This window comes from Hyperolius riggenbachi, chromosome 7 (genome assembly GCF_040937935.1).
Source record: "Hyperolius riggenbachi isolate aHypRig1 chromosome 7, aHypRig1.pri, whole genome shotgun sequence".
Taxonomy (NCBI): domain Eukaryota; kingdom Metazoa; phylum Chordata; class Amphibia; order Anura; family Hyperoliidae; genus Hyperolius; species Hyperolius riggenbachi.
The window spans coordinates 160781419-160797683 of NC_090652.1; the positions used below are offsets into that span (position 1 = coordinate 160781419).

Below are 16265 nucleotides of genomic sequence, written 5' to 3' on the forward strand. Positions count from 1 at the left end.
CACACACGCAAGACCACACACGCAAGACCACACACGCAAGACCACACACGCAAGACCACACACACACACACACACACACGTTGGTGCCAGGTGGCCGACCGTCTGACCACTTTCCCATTTCAGAATACCATATATGCAAAGGAGCAAAAACCCATTGTGTCCCCCCCCCCCCCCCCATCATCTTAAACTAGTTTTGGCAAGTACTGTCTCCAGATTCCATTTATGGCAGCCTTTGCCCCTTGTGTTTACAAGTTTGTGACATGCGGTCACTGCCTAGCTGGAGACCATACAGTCAAGCAGATGTCAGAACAGGCACTCAGTATTACAAAAACAGCATTTATTGAACAGAGTTAACAGTTCAAGATTGTGATCTCCATTTGTTAAAAGACACTATTGCAGCAACCAGGGCAATCAAACCAACAAGACCAAAGGCAGGCAAGATTCCAAGTGTAATATCTCCTATGACACTGCGTTCACCTACAAGAAATGAAAGGATTTAGTCACAGCCAACAATGTAGCAACTGATTCACTGCAGCAATTTAGACACATTTTACCTTCTGCATTCATGACTTGAACAGAGTCTTCAAAGAACACTGGTCCTTTGCTAGCGATCAGGGAATGCCTGTGCAGAAACAGTTCATCTAGAAGAAAGTATGAATCAAATTAAAAATGTAAACTGTAGTCTTAAAAGATTAGCCACATTAAAAAAACAAAAAAACAAACAGTAATTGTCTGGCAATGGCCTTCCCGGCAAAACTTCAAAGTCAGATTTACCACAAGGCACCTGATGGAAAGGCTGCTCACTCTGCATAGGGAAGGAGAGGAGGCATTAGGAGAAGAGTCCTGAACAGAACATAAAGATGTTAATTACCTGGGTCTTCGTATTCTACTGACCAGATCCCCTTCAGTCAGGGGCACCTTTAGCTACTTTGTATCATTACCGCTAAGGAGGTTAATACTGAGGGTACCTCTGGCTACCTAATGCAGTCAGGATTGGGATGGAAATCCACAGCTCAGAGCAGTAATCCGTGCCTGAGTGAGTTAAATGCAAAAGCTGCTGCAGATCTGGCGTTTAGGGTCTAATAGCTTGTTAAATACGGCTTTTAGACAAAATCTGAAAAGCAATGCCAGGGAGGTTAAGGGGCACCTGTAGCGGAGGCAGGAAATTTGGGCGCATGAGGCAGGTGGACAAAAAGGGCGCCGCCATTCACTCCCATAATAAATATCGTTTAATGGGCGCCCAACAGGAAAAAAAAAAAGAGCTCGAGAAAAACAACGTTTTACAAGCGGCGCCCGGAGACTTCATGTTTTGTAACTGCTTCTCTTGATTACACATTTAATGATTTATAATTTTGTAAACATTTTTAAACAAAAAACAGTACAATATTTTTTTTTAACACATTTTTAAATGAACAGCACAATATTTTTTTTAACACATTAATGCTTATCACGGGGGGGGGGGGGGGGGGTCTTAGGTTTATGCACCACCAGGGGGGTCTAGGGGTTAGTGGTAGGTACAGGTAGGGTTCTGTGTGAGAGTAGGGTTAGGTATAGTTTTAGTAAAATTCCTATTAATTTTATAAACGTTATTATACATTTCACTTTTTAAACAGGGAAGATTAACGTTTTTACAATTGCCGATTTCATACACATTTAATGATTTCTAACTTTATAAAACATTTTTAAACAAAATATAGCACAATTTTTTTTAAACATTCATGCTTATCGTTTAAAACCCTGCGCCCTTTTTTCCCCCCCGACACCCTTTAACGTACGCCCTGTAGCTACATATGGCAGGCAAGGGAAGTAAGGTAGCAGTGACAGGCAGCCAGAACATGTGAGGTTCAGCAGAGGTTTGTAGGATCATGGAGGGCAAAGTTTAGGGTGCCAGGACATCTGTGCCTATAGGCCATGATGTAATTCCAGGCCTGGCTATTGCTTATATGGATGCCCTCTAGATTAACTAGTTCAGAGGGGGTTTCACTCTTATAGATCAGAGCAAATGTCACCTCAGTCACAAAACTCATTCACCAGTAATTACAGTATATAGACCATTTAGGTGTGATTAGTGATTTTTTGACTAAAGTTGGGCTCTTTGCTAAGAATTTTATTTGTATGTTAAAGGGAAGAAAAAGTAGGTGGGTACAAAAAAAATCCATTTCAGCCACTTTTGTAAAGAGCTACTGTAATAAGTCCACTTGCCAGTTTGTCCTATTATGTTATTTGTTATGGCCCTAGTATAATCTATGGCAATATTTTATATTAAAAAAGTGTGTTTTTCCCATGTATTAGTTCTCATTGTACTCATAATTATTGCAGATTGGGCTTATAATTTAAGCCGTTATTAGCAAAAAGACAATATGCCTATACATAAATTTTAAGCAAAGCCCTCAATGTAAAGTAAACTAGAGCCAAAGTGACAGTGTTAAAGAAATCACAAGTTTTAGGTTGGTAACTGGAGTTAATGGGAATAATAAATATGTTCCATTCGCCAATCTGTACTAAACTGCAGGATGCAGAGGTGCGCATAGAAAGCTTCAGACATCTTAAAGTCACAGGGTGTAGATATCCACCACAGCAACAGCTAGTTAAACACTAATTGTAGTTGATAAGTTTTTGTAAGCAAACCTGAAGTTAAATGATTACCATAATCGCATATAAGCCAACCTGCGTATAAGCCGAGGTACCAGGGGAGGACTGGGAACCTTTGGCCTGGGGGAAAACACAACCCATAGGCCCTGGGGGCGTGACCATGAAATGATGTAAGTGGGGCCAACTGCATGATGCTATGATGTCAATATGGACCAAAAATGTCTGAGGAATGTCATGACTCACGAAGAATTAGAGCAGTTCTGATGGTAAAAAAGGTCATACTCAGTACTAGCAAGACATACATAATAAAGTAGCTAGTGAAATACAGGTAGTCACCGATTAACAAACGGGATAGGGAATGCAGGTTCATTAACCTGAATCAGTTCTTAAGTCAGAACAGTGTCATTTCTGTGCCTCTTTTGTCCCCCTCTGTGTCACCTGTTTCCCCTGTGCCTTTTTTGTACCCTGTGTTACCTCTGTTCCCTGTGTCTCTTTTGTCCCCCTGTGTTACCTCTGCTCCCGTCCCCCTTTTCCCCACGTCACCTCTGTTCCCTTGCGTCTCTTTTGTTCCCTTGCGTCTCTTTTGTCCCCCTCTATGTCACCTCATGTCCCTGACTGTCTTTTTTGTCCCCTGTGCCTCTATCTCTTTTGTCCCCCCCTGTGTCACCTTCGCTCTCCACTGTGGCTCCTGTGTCCACCCCTGTGACTACTGTGTCCCCCCCAGTCACCATTGCTACTCCCAGCATGAGCAGAGAGATTCGCTGCTGGATCGGGGGCATGTGAGTACTACTCTTAGGGGGGCCGCCATGGAGCACAGAGGCAGCTCAGCCCAAGTCCTCTGGAGAGGTTGAGGGATCCCTCAACACTGCACTTGCACAGTTTGTAAAAACTGATACTGTGCATGCACTGAATGTTCCACACTACAGGAGCGTAATTGAGGAGGCACATGGCCGCACATGTGCAGTAGCCAACATCCGGCTTAGCCCCTGTGGTCCGAAACTACTGAGGCTGACCGTGGGAGAATGGACAGTACCAGACAGACATCGAAGGAGCCCATGGACTACAGGGGGCTAAAGGAAGCCACAGGGAAGTATCAATTCTTGTGTTGCATAGGTTTTAGATTTACTTTAAAGTAAATCTAAATCCTAGACAAAAAAAAAAAAAGTTTGACTTATCTAGTGCTTCTACTAGCCCACTGCAGCCACCCTGTGCCCACACTGGGACATACCAATCCTCCGGGCCCCCGCATCGGGACATACCGATTCTCCGGGCTCCTGCTCCGGGACATACCGATCCTCCGGGCCCCTGCAGCGTTTTCTTTTTCTTCTGGATGTGCAGCCCCAGTCCGTGCACCTCCTGATCGTGCATGAACGGGAAATGTATAATAATCGAAACATTTGTATAGCGCTTTTCTCCTGTCGGACTCAATGCGCTCAAGAGCTGCAGCCACTGGAACGCGCTCAAGAGGCCACCCTGCAGTGTTAGGGAGTTTTGCCTTGAACTCCTTACTAGCCAAGATTCAAACCCTGGTCTCCCATGTCAAAGGCAGGACCCTTAACCAGTACACTATCCAGCTACTATCTACCATGTATCCGCAGAACACTTCCAAGGATGGAAGCGTGGCCAGGGCTGCGCATGTGCAGTGGCTGGAAGAGGGGCACTACTAGGGACCAGATGATCGTTCAGTGACAGGGCAGGCACAGGGTGGCTGCAGGGGGCTGGTAGAAGCCCCAGGTAAGTTAAACTCTTCTTCGGTTAAGGTTACCTTTAAAGGATACCGTAAATGAATCTAAGGTGCCCAGTGTAACTTACCTGGGGCTTCTTCTAGCCCCCTGCAGTCCTTCAGGCCCCTTGCTGACATTCCAGTCCAGAGCAGTGCTTTTTTTAGTACTGATAGATTTGGGAGCAGGCAGCGCCACCATAGACTATTAAAGGAATCAGTCCTATAGTGGCGCTCAGTGAGCAACGTCAGCGCTGTCAGAAGACCGAGCCCAAGTTGCTTTCAAACAGTAATTAAGCCTCCAGCAATCTCTGGAAGCCGAATTATATCATTCCCCACCATCCATGGCGGCCTGGAGGGGGGAACAGTAATTAAAGGGAACCTAAACTGAGAGGGATATGGATGTTTCCTGTTAAACAATGCCAGTTGCCCAGCAGTCCTGCTGATCTCTATGGCTACCGTTGTGGCTGAATCACAGCCCTGAAACAAGCATGCAGCTAATCCAGTGTGACTTCAGTCAGAGTACCTGATCTGCATGGTTGAGGGGCTGTGGCTAAAAGTATTAGAGACACAGGATCAGCAGGAGAGTCGGGCAACTGGTATTACTTTAAAAGGAAAAATCCATATCCTTCTCTGTTTAGGTTCCCTTTAACGCGGCCGGGACTTGTGTAGAAGCAGGATCAGCCATATACCGGCTGTATCCTGCGCCCAAGTCTACCAGTGCCGATTTCAAATGTATGCTTCCAGTTTGATCCATTCATCAGTTGTGCCTCTCTGAAAGCTGCCAGACTAAGTCAGCTACTGGCTATTACACATGCGTGGCCACATGCCTCCCCAATCGCGCTCCCATAGTTAGAATATTTTTACAAACTGTGCAAATGCAGAATGCTCCCAGCTTTGGGAGCGCAATTGAGGAGGCACATGCAGCTTTCGGAGGGAACAGTTGCTGAATGGATTTCAGAGAGGGACCAGAAGTACTACAGCGGGCTAGTAGAAGGTTAAGCTTACTTAAAGGAAACCAGAGACGTTTTAAAATTAAAGTTTTATACATACATGGGGCTTCCTCCAGCCGCATCCGCTCGGATCGCTCCCACACCGCCGTCCTCAGCCTTCTCCATCGCCGGCACCAGGTCCCGTAACTTCCTCTAGTAGCAGCCAGTCTGCAGCTGCCGGAGAGAGACGTAGACAGCGCACTTCTTTTGCGCAGACTGGCCACTACTGGAGGAAGTTACGGTAGCAGAGCTGCAGAAGGCTGAGGATGGCATGGGAACGATTGCTGCGGAGGGGGCTGGAGGAAGCACCAGGTATGTATAAAACTTTAAAAAGGTCTCTGGTACACTTTAAGGAAGACTAAAACAACAAAACAAAAACAAGAGTTTCACATACCTGGAGCTTCTGCCAGGCCCCTGCTGCCGCCCTGTGCCCACGCTGTCCTGGAACGATCCCCCAGTCCCCTGCAGTGGCTACATTTCCTTCTCGCCGACTTGCAAATCAATAGCCACTGCACCTGCGCAGCCCTGGTTGCACACATTCTCATTCAGGATGCTCCCGGTTTGGCGAAGGTGAACAAGGTTGCGTACGGGCAGGGCCACGCAGACAGTGGCCGTTGAGTTGCGATTATGAAACTGAGCTGTGGTGCTAGACCGGAGGATCGTTCAGCTTGGCTGCAGGGGGCTGGCAGAAGCCCCAGGTGAGTGAAACTTTTTTTTACTTATTTCAAGTTTACTTTTAAACAAACTTCCATTGCTGCAACAAGCTAAATTGGCTAACAGGGCACCAGCAGTGAAAGGGTTACACACATACAAGAGAGACAGAGATATGGGGAGGGGGCAGCTGTGAGCAGAGGGCTGGTCTGATAGAAGCACATGCGACTAATGGGGAGGAGGGGGAAGTGTCAGCTTACCAGGAAGAGTGTCTGGAACTCAAGTCTGCAAGGCCAGTGTCCCTGTCCCTTCGTACTTCAAGCAAGCGGCAGGAGGCTGGGACTGAGGGAACATTTGGCACTCCACACCGCAGGAAAGCTGGAGACATCAGGCAGGACGGGAACAGCAGCCTCCCTGCCATTTCAAATGACGCGCTCGATGCTCCTCTGCTCTTCTCACTAACTGGCTGTGTCTACAGGCAGGGGGCAGGACCTCTGCTGCCTAGCAGCCAGTCACAGCAGCAGCCAAAACAGGGAGCAAGAAGGGCCGCTGCGGGACCAACATAGATGTAAAACCAGCGGCCCTGATACAGGAGATAGGAGGTGGCCCGGGGGGAGATTGCCCCCCTTCCCCCCAGGCCAGTCCGCCCCTGCGAGGTACCCACTTTCCTCAGAAACCAGGGGGGAAAAAAAAATGTGACATAAGCCCCCTCCCAGTACAACCTCTTGCCTTAATAGCCAGATGTGCTCCCAGTAGAATTCCCTCTCCCTATAGCCAGATGTGCCCCCAGGATGACACTAGATGGAGTCAGATATGAGACAGCGATTGCCACACAGGAAGAATCCCAGATCTCTGCACCACTGACATGTTGCTTGCACTCTGCCCCACAAGCCAGGGGACACAGGTAGTCTTGAGCAGGGCACTCTGCACACCATGCTGCAAGAGATGAAGGGCATGGACACAGCAGGGAGGCAGCTGTTGAGAGTAGGATCACTAGTGCAAGATCCTTATGCTCCTCTGCCAGTAACATTTGCCACTATCTATTCTGCTCCACTGACTTGCATATAAGCCAAGGGGATAACTTCAGCACATTTTTTTGTGCTGAAAAATTAGGCTTATATGCAAGTATATACACAGTAGTTTCCCTTGTTCGCGATAATTTTAGTATTAGGTGGTTTAGGTGGTTACCCACATTGCACTCCTGCTGAATATACTAATTCTGTATGTCCCTGAAGCCAGTCTTACATCCAGAACTGCTGGTGTATAGCAAACCTACCGCTTAAAATTTTTTACAGATCCACACCAACCCCACATGCAGACAGCCAGTGTTGGACTTTTGATCCTTAGACCCATATCAATCCCTGCCATGCACTATGGGATAGGGCTTGGACCAGTACAACAAGACAAACATTTATATTGCGCTTTTCTCCTGGCGGACTCAAAGCGCCAGAGCAGCAGCCACTAGGGCGCGCTCTATAGGCAGTAGCAGTGTTAAGAAGACTTTCCTAAGGTCCCCTACTGAATAGGTGCTGGCTTACTGAACAGGCAGAGCAGAGATTCGAACCCTGGTCGCCTGTGTCAGAGGCAGAGCCCTTAACCATTACACCTTCCAGCCACCCCCACAAACTAAAGCAGCTTGGGGTGACCCAAAACCACTAGGAAAAAAAGTCTGAAACAGGCTGTCTGCAAGTGGGGTTGGTGTGGCTCTAAAATTTTAAGCTATAGGTTTGCTATGCTCCAGCAGTGCTGGATGTAAACCTGGCTTCAGGGGCATAGATATAATTTGCATATTCAGTAGTGGTGCATTATGGGTAACCACAGATGTTCGCTTACAGCTGAATTATTGCAAACTGTTAAGGAAAAACACTGAACAGCAGCTGTGGCAGTGATGCCTTGTTTAGCGGAAAGAGAAACAGATGCAATGACACTGAGGGCTGAGAGGAGTGTGGGAGCAATGTCACTCAAGCCAAGTGGACCAAGAGCGTTACCACCAATTGGACTGCCAGGCTGATCACTGGCTGAGGTGTTCAGAGCAGAGATTGGTTAAGATTTAATGGAGTCCTAGGCAAGGTAGTAGATTGTGGCCCACTGTGGTCTTTTTGGTAAGCTGAAGTGGAGAGAGGGCAAAGGTGGCGGCAGTTAGGCTCTTCCACACCCACTGGGCCCAAAGCACCTGTCCAGGTTGCCTGGTGGAGGATCCTGCTCCAGTTGGGAGACATGGGCTGCTGTATAGGCTAGATTCAAGGCAGCCACCAGCCCAAGTTTCATCTCGCATGTGTATGATTCTAAGATGGCCCAAACGGTTCGCCGGCGAACTTCCGTGGTTCGCGATCGCAGCGAACTGGGAACTTTTCCGGAAGTTCAGTTTGCCCCCATAGTGCATCATGAGGGTCAACTGGCTACAATGTGCCTGCTGACTGATGTGGAGGGTCAATTAGGCTACACTCCCTCCTGGAGCCCCACCCCCCCCCCCCCTTATAAAAGGCAGGCAGTGGACTTACTCGTGTGCCTGCTGTAATTGGTGAAGGGATAGCTGCTGCAGACTCCTAGGGAAAGCTTCGTTAGCCAGGAGCAAGCTAACAAGCTTACAAGAGCCCGATTCTCATTGCTAAAAAAAAAAAAAAAAAAAAAAAAAAAAAGCACCCCTCAACAGCTCTTTTGAGAGCTAATCTTGTGATCTATTTTTTGTGTGGCCCACTTGCATTATATACAGCCCTGTCAGTCAGTGTCACTGTGCATGTGTGTGACAGGTGCACATGTAATACACATCACTGCATATACTTGTTCACTTCAGTGCACCCATCTACCTATGTGGGTGCACGCAGTGATATACAACTCTGTGCATACCTGTTAACTGCACCTGTGTGACTGACTGCACATTGTATTAGTCAAGTCAGTGCATACAGTTCACTTCATGGATGCTTGTTACCATATTCCATAGCAGGGAACCTAAACTCAATCCTGACGTCTCTGGAAGACCAGGATATGCTAATGTAAGGGATCTGATACATCCAGAGGGGGAGACCTGAGGGAGGGATGGGAGGCCAACTCTACATCAGGAGGTTTAGCTCATTAGTTTGAATTGGGTTATGGAAGGGATTAGCTTTGATCTGGAGGAGAGAGTTTATTCCAGTCAAAGTACAGGCCCATACACGTCGGATTTTAGCGAACGACCCGTCGTTTGAACGTTCCGTCGTTCGGACGTTTCGTCGTTCGGACGTTTCCGCGTTAAATCCGACGTGTGTACAGACTATCGTTCGGGTGATAAGACTAGTTACCAGCGATCCGCCCGGCGGATCTAGTCAAAGTACCAGTGATCTAGCAGGAGATTACAACCTTAAAATGGAACACCCGATAAAGGTGAGAAATTGTAGTCTAGATGGGTTACTTGTGACAAGGATGGGATTTCTGAGGTATTCCAGTTAGTCAGAAGTAGGTGTCTGGCTGCGCAGATTAAGAGTGATGACCAGATTAAATTGCCTAGGGAATTGGTCCAAACCCATTTAAAAAAAAATCCCCATTATTGGCACTCTTTATCTAATCTCCAAAATAAAACCTGAGACCAAAAGGATTTGATCTTGGGGCATTCCAATAGGAGATGGAGAGAGCCAATGTTTAAGCACTTTCTCCAGCAATTTGGAGAGTGAATAAGAGAAATTTTAGCTAGTATTCTGGGGGTGAGGTACCATTTGTAGAGGATTTTTTTAGTAGTATCTATGTGGGAAATGCAACTGGAGAATTTTTGTAATGTTTATTAATGCTCTTTCTATATCCAATGGGGGTATAGTGAGCTGAGCTGTAGATCATATTCCCAGTTCTTGATGAAGATATGGAAGAGGGAGAGTTTTGTTGATATAACCATACCATAGGCATAAACCCCCTGTAAAATTTGGATTTGGGTAAAAATAGAAAATCCCATAATGTTTGGGGCACATCTATTGTGATTGTGACGTTGGTGGAGAGCAGATTTGTATATAACTGAAGAGATCCTTGTTAGTTTGTATTTCCATTTTCGGAAATTAAAGGGTTGGAGGTAACCATTGGGTGTAATATTTAAAGGATTCCGTTCTTAAGCCATTTATTCACCTGGAGATTGGAGTTGGCCAATTTCATGATAGATAATGGGAGTTTCCCTTTGGTTAAAGAGAACCCAAGGTTTGGTTCTGACAATGCAATCCACATACAGAGGCTGGGTCTGATTATATTGCCCAGCCTCTGTTGCCATTTAATCCCCCAAGCCCCCCTGCGCTCTGCTATCCCCCATAAATCACAGCCACGCTGGTGACAGTGTCACAGCGGGTTGTGTTCATCTCTGTACTGTCAGTCTGCTGCTTCCCCCACCTCCTGCATAGCTCTGGTCCGCCCATGTCCATTCCTCCCCGCTAATTGAATGGAAGGGATGTGGGCGGGGACCAGAGCTATGCAGGAGGCGGGGAGCACGCAGTGTGACAGTACAGATGTAAACAGTAGGCACAGCGCAGCTGTGATTTATGGGGGATTGCAGAGAGCAGAGGGAACTTAGGGGGATTGAAATTGCAACAGAGGCTGGCTGTATGGGCAGACCCAGCCTCTATGTGGAATGCATTGTCAAAACCCCACCTCAGGTTCTCTTTAAGGCCCAATTCTGGGGGGGGGGGGGGGGGGGAAGGCTATGCTTTAAAAATCTTCATGACATAATAGTCTGGTGGATTGTGGATGAAAATTGGAGTAGGGAGGTTCACCCAAGTTAGGTGGAATAGGTCTAGGAGGTTTCCATTATTAAAGATTTTCTAAATTTACCCAATATTTTTCCAGTGGTGTTTCCCCAGTATTGTGACATGTCTTGATGCATGGTAGTAGTGGAGAGGGTTCGGGAGGCCAAAACCTCCAGAGTTGTGTGAGCTGTTCGTATTTGGAGTGAGCGTTTGGTTTCCCAGTTCATTTGGAAAAAAAAAAAAAAAAGAAAAAAAAAAAAGCATTTAACTCTGAAAAAGGAGGTGGGCAAGGTTCTGAAGTAGTAGAGTATCTTGGGAAAGACTGCCATTTTGTATGCTGCCATTTTACCAGATATGGAGAGGTCATATGGAGCTATGCAGAGTAAATCTTTTGAGATCTCCTTCAAGAGCGGAGGGAAATTAATCTCAGATTTCTTTTGTGGAAGATGGGATTTGAATCCCCAGGTAGGCGATTGTTTTGCTAGAGCGGTCTTTAGTTTTGGAGGGATATTTATGCCCAACAAGGAGGATTTGTTTTTGTTAACTTTATACAATGAGACTGGAGATTTCTGCTAGTGTTGAGATGTTTTGAGTTGAGGGGATTGGTAATGGATAGGAGATAATCTGCAAAAAGGCGTATTTTTGGGGATGCTGAACCAATCGGAATACCTTCAATATAGGGGTTTGAGCGTATAGATTCTGCTAGGGTGCCAATTATGAATATAAGGGGAGACAGGGGCCAGCCCTGTCTTGTGCTGTTGGAAATGGCAATTTTTTTTAATAGACCAGATACATTGACAGGCTGTTGGGGATTTATAGAGGGCCATAACTGCTTGGTGGTAGTTACCCTGTATTCCAAATTTAGCTAGGACTTCACTCAGGAACCCCCAATGGACCCTGTCAAAGGCCTTCTCTGCATCCAAAGCTAGAAACAGAAGGCCTTCGACTCGTGCCCAAAGAGGTAAGAATATTAATCTTCTGGTCCCATCTGCAGCTTGTCGGATATGCACATTATCGTAGCATTGTGAGTGCAATTTTATATTTTACTTGGAACAAACGGTATTACGATATGAAAGCATTTGTCTGAGTTTAAGGTGTGCTATGGGAGAAGGTCTGTGATGCTGAACAAACGCTTATGCTGGTCTTGCTGGGTCAGCCACACTATCTGGTAAGAGGCTAGTGTTTTGTAATAGGAGTGTGGAGAGTCTAAGGTGCTGGGTCACGCTCTATGAGGTTGTGTGTTTAGCACACTGGGGTGAGCACTTCTAACGTACTACGCCATAGAGCCCCTTTTCCCTTTATATGTACGGCTGGGATACGGTTGAAGACACAGGAGAGTCGGACGACAAATACTGGCTGGGCCAAACACGCAGACTGCCAACTGTTACGATTGGCATTGGAATTCGGTGAGCATAGTTTTCTCAATAAGGATTACATTCACTGGTGTAATAAGATCAGAATTTACAGTTTCAGGACTCTTGAATTTGGGACTTGGAAACTAGGACTTTTGCTTGTATATAGAAAAGTTACCTATATTGGGATGTGGGTCCAGTTACATGTCCCCAGGCAGTGATTGACGGGACTCGAGGACATAGCCTCATATGTGCATGCTCTGTATGATTGGAGTTTGCAGCAATAAATATTCCACAAAAGACCTCATACTGTTAGGGACCAGTACGTGGGAACCAATGTTATGCAGGTTGATGTATCAAGCATTCCTATAGAGGATAGGGGAGTGCCGTCAGTATTTTAACAAAATACACCTGTTGAGCACTGATATTACAATACAATTTCTAGCTGAGGGCATACACCCCTTATTGATTATAGCGCACCAGGTACAGATTTATAGAGGTTGCCACAATATAGTGCACTATTCCCCCCCCCCCCCCTTTTTTGCTCATCTGTACTCTGCCACTGAAAATTGAGCCGTGGAAAGACCAAGACCTGCATAGTGACAACTACCTTCCAAAGGTACATAATTAAAGCACAAACTGCAATAGGATGACCACCTGAGGGAAAGCAGCACAAACAAATCTACACACTGCAGTGGAAGATATGCAGTTCTCAAAAAAGGTGATACCAAAACTGTACCATGATGTTGAAAGGCAAGTGGTGTCATCTGGCACACAGCGTTGGGTCAAGGGTCCATCTGACCTTGGATGCCTGGTCTGCAAAGCACAGTCAGGCCTGCCCGAAGACTAAGTCAGTCCCCCATTCACAGCATCTCTGCCTGCAGGCTGCTTGACTGCCTTCTCAGTCACCAACAGGGTCCAGGACTTCAGGCGGATGCCTGAATTTTTAAGGCCGCTGCTAGCAGCGGCTGCTATAATTTTTTTCTAGTGCATGTACATGCCAGCCTAATTTTTCTGGCTGCACTGCGGCTGCAACAACAAAAACAAAAAAGGCATGTACAAGTGCCAATTCCCCTTAGGGATCATTACCTTGCCATGGTGAAGGGGCTTGCATATCACAATGAAGCAATGACCGCCGGCTATACGAGTGTCTCGGGGTGGGGCTTACCCAAGATAAGGTTGTTGCTTCATTGTGGACAGACCAAATTTGATCAGCTGGACAGTCACTGTTCTGTCATTCAGCTACCTCAGCCTGGTGACCATATGGGCTTGAAAACCACCACGGCCTGCACTCTGGCCATGGTGCGCACCAGTCCAGTACGGCAATCACTACACAAACCGGTGCGTTACACAGCGAGTTTGGTGTCAGTGTGAAGAAGTACTTCAAAACATATTACATGTGCATCAATCAGGGAGTGTAATTAACCCTCCTGGCGGTATAAAAAAAATCTGCCAGGAGGGAGCGCAGCAGTTTTTTCCTATATCATGTAGCGAGCCCAGGGCTCGCTACATGATAGCCGCTGCTCAGCAGCATCCCCCGCCCTCTATCGCCTTCAGCGATCTCCGATCAGGAAATCCCGTTCAAAGAACGGGATTCCCGGGATGACGTCACTGACGTCGGGACGTCATTGGGAGTCCCGGGGCACCCCTCGGCGCTGCCTGGCACTGATTGGCCAGGCAGCGCACGGGGTCTGGGGGGGCGTGCGGCGCGACTGATAGCGGCGATAGTGAGCGGGGTGGCGGCGATCAGTGTGCTGGCGCAGTTAGCAAAGTGCTAGCTGCGTCCAGCAAAAAAAAAAAAAAAAAAAAAAACACAAATTAAACAAATCGGCCCAGCAGGGCCTGAGCAGCACCCTCCGGCGGCTTACCCCGAACTACGTTCGGTGTTACCGCCAAGGAGGTTAAAGAACTTTAGGCCTGCAATCATTCAATGTGATTTCGGCCCTTAAAACGCTTTGCATCAAATCCAGATTTTTCCCCGGGACTTTTGGCGTCTATCCCACTCTGCCATGCCCCCCCCCCCCCCCCCCTTCCAGGCATTGAACCCTTGAAACACCTTTTCCACCACTTTTCTAATGCTTAAAAGCACATCCGAGGGAAACAAAAGCAGCAATATCTACTTACCTGCCCCTGGCAGCTGATCCACTGCAGCTCCTGCATATCCTCCACCAGGTTGGCATCTTCTGCACCTGTGTGAGCTTGCAGTCCCACTTCTGTAGCTGGGAGCATTCTGTGCAGGTGCAGAATGCTCCAGTCCACGTGATCGCACCACAATGGAGGGAATTCTAGCTGTGGCAAGGGACAGAATGGCTGCCAGGGGCTGGCCAAAGCCCTGGGTAAGATTTTCCACCTTGGATGTGTAAACCACCACCCCAAACACCACACACCCACCACAAAAAAACCCAAGTGTTTAAACAAGCGTAAAATGAAGCTGTGCAGAATGACAGCATGGAAACAGAACACTTAGTGGGGTAGTAGCTCTAGGCAAGTTAAACTGGACAATGTTTTACACAATGTTTTACACAAAGCCCTGCCTGGAGAGCCATAGCGCTATTAGTCTTTCAACTACACTAATACAGCTACTGATAAGGCAAGTTGATCTGGCTTGATTTTTCTCTCCTAAAAATGGGGGGGTGGATGGGAAGTCATTGCGTTTTATAGTCCAGTGAGCTGCAAACTTGGCTCTCCAGCTGTTAAGGAACTACACGTCCCACAATGCATTTGCCTTTATCATGACTTGGGCTTTGTGGGACTTGTAGTTCCTTAAAGGAGAACTGTAGTGAGAGGTATATGGAGGCTGCCATATTTATTTCCTTTTAAGCAATACCAGTTGCCTGGCTATTCAGCTAATCCTCTGCCTCTAATACTTTCAGCCATAGGCCCTGAACAAGCATGCAGCAGATCAGGTGTTTCTGACAAATTTAGACAGATATGACAAGATTAGCTGCATGCTTGTTTCTGGTGTGATTCAGACACTTCTTTAGGCAAATAGACCATAAGGGCTGCCAGGCAACTGGTATTGCTTAAAAGGAAATAAATATGGCAGCCTCCATATCCCTCACTACAGTTCTCCTTTAACAGCTGGAGAACCAAGTTTGCAGAACACTGTTTAATAGTCCAAATGCAGGGAGTTCCTGATTTGTGAACACCTGCCAATACAAACCTCACATGCACCACAGTGTTGGGGGCTACCTGTACTGTGCCCATACAGACGATGTGACCTATGCCCCTTTTTGTCCCCATGTCCTTTGTCCTAAGGACAGAGGCAGACAAGGAGAAACAGGTACAAGGGGCATGAGATACAAAGTGAGCATAATCCACAAGATGCCTTTCACCATGGATGCACCAAGTTTAGTATACATTTTCCCCTGGTTTGTCCTAAAGAAAAAAAAAAAAAGTGTAGGTGCGTCTTATGGTCAGGAGCGTCTTACAGTACAAACTATATGGTAGTTGCCCAGCACACTGAATAGTGTTTCAGCAAGAGTTTGGGTCCACTTTAAGTGCATGTACAAATCCAATTTTGGACAATTTTACCACTAGTATGAGGTCATATTTTGACAGCCAAGAATAGATCATGTGGTAAAATTTAGTCTAGGTTCACAGTGGGACATTAGTTGCAATGCTACGTTACAACTTGCGTCACATCACAACTCAAAGAAAAAAAAAAAGTGTGATGCACATTACTGCTGCTTACAGTAGGTGCAGTAAAGCATTCATGCAATGAAAAGTATTCTTTCCTACACCTGGAACAGGGGTGCTCGGATAGTACTTGTTAAAATCCAAATTGATCTGGATCCCCAGATATCGGGAAAGGATATCCGAAGCGAACGTTTAGATATCCGCGTTCATGCAGATATCTGAACGCATTATCTGGGCTATCCGGCTGGATTCTGATAGAAAAACCGGAAGTGCCCTTTAAAGTGCTTTAAAAACATTTAGAAGAAGGTTAATCAATGAACAGCTTTAGGTTTATAACTGCACAGCCCTTTGTAGGCCACCAGCACTGGAGCATGCATGTCTCAGGAAACATTCAGCAAGCCAGGACGATCTGTCTCATGGCAGCCCTCATACAGGGGGGGCTGGCCAGTATTCCTTTCTGTGATTGGGTGCCGGGGCTTAGGCTGGGAGGCCTCCGATTGTCTTAATGAGGTCAAGTGGAGCTGGCCAGGGTTCCCCTCTGATTGGTTCCTAGGGCTTCTGCTGGGAGTCCTGATTGGCTCCAGGTAGTCATCGCCTTAGTTACAGTATTTCGGATCCGGATAGC

The 16265-nt window shown here is 46.8% G+C and overlaps 1 protein-coding gene across 4 annotated transcripts in view; it reads right to left on the bottom strand.

The window, feature by feature from the left end:
• Positions 1–336: 336 nt before the first annotated feature.
• ZP2 (zona pellucida glycoprotein 2) overlaps positions 337–16265 on the bottom strand; it is a 55935-nt gene continuing 40006 nt past the window's right edge. For all 4 annotated transcript variants that reach the window (XM_068246869.1, XM_068246870.1, XM_068246871.1 and 1 more), the window contains 2 exons: positions 555–641; positions 337–477 (listed from right to left, as the gene is read on the bottom strand). In XM_068246869.1, the coding sequence (XP_068102970.1) occupies positions 359–477; positions 555–641 (206 nt within the window). In that variant the 3' untranslated portion in view covers positions 337–358. The remainder of the gene's footprint in view (positions 478–554; positions 642–16265) is intronic.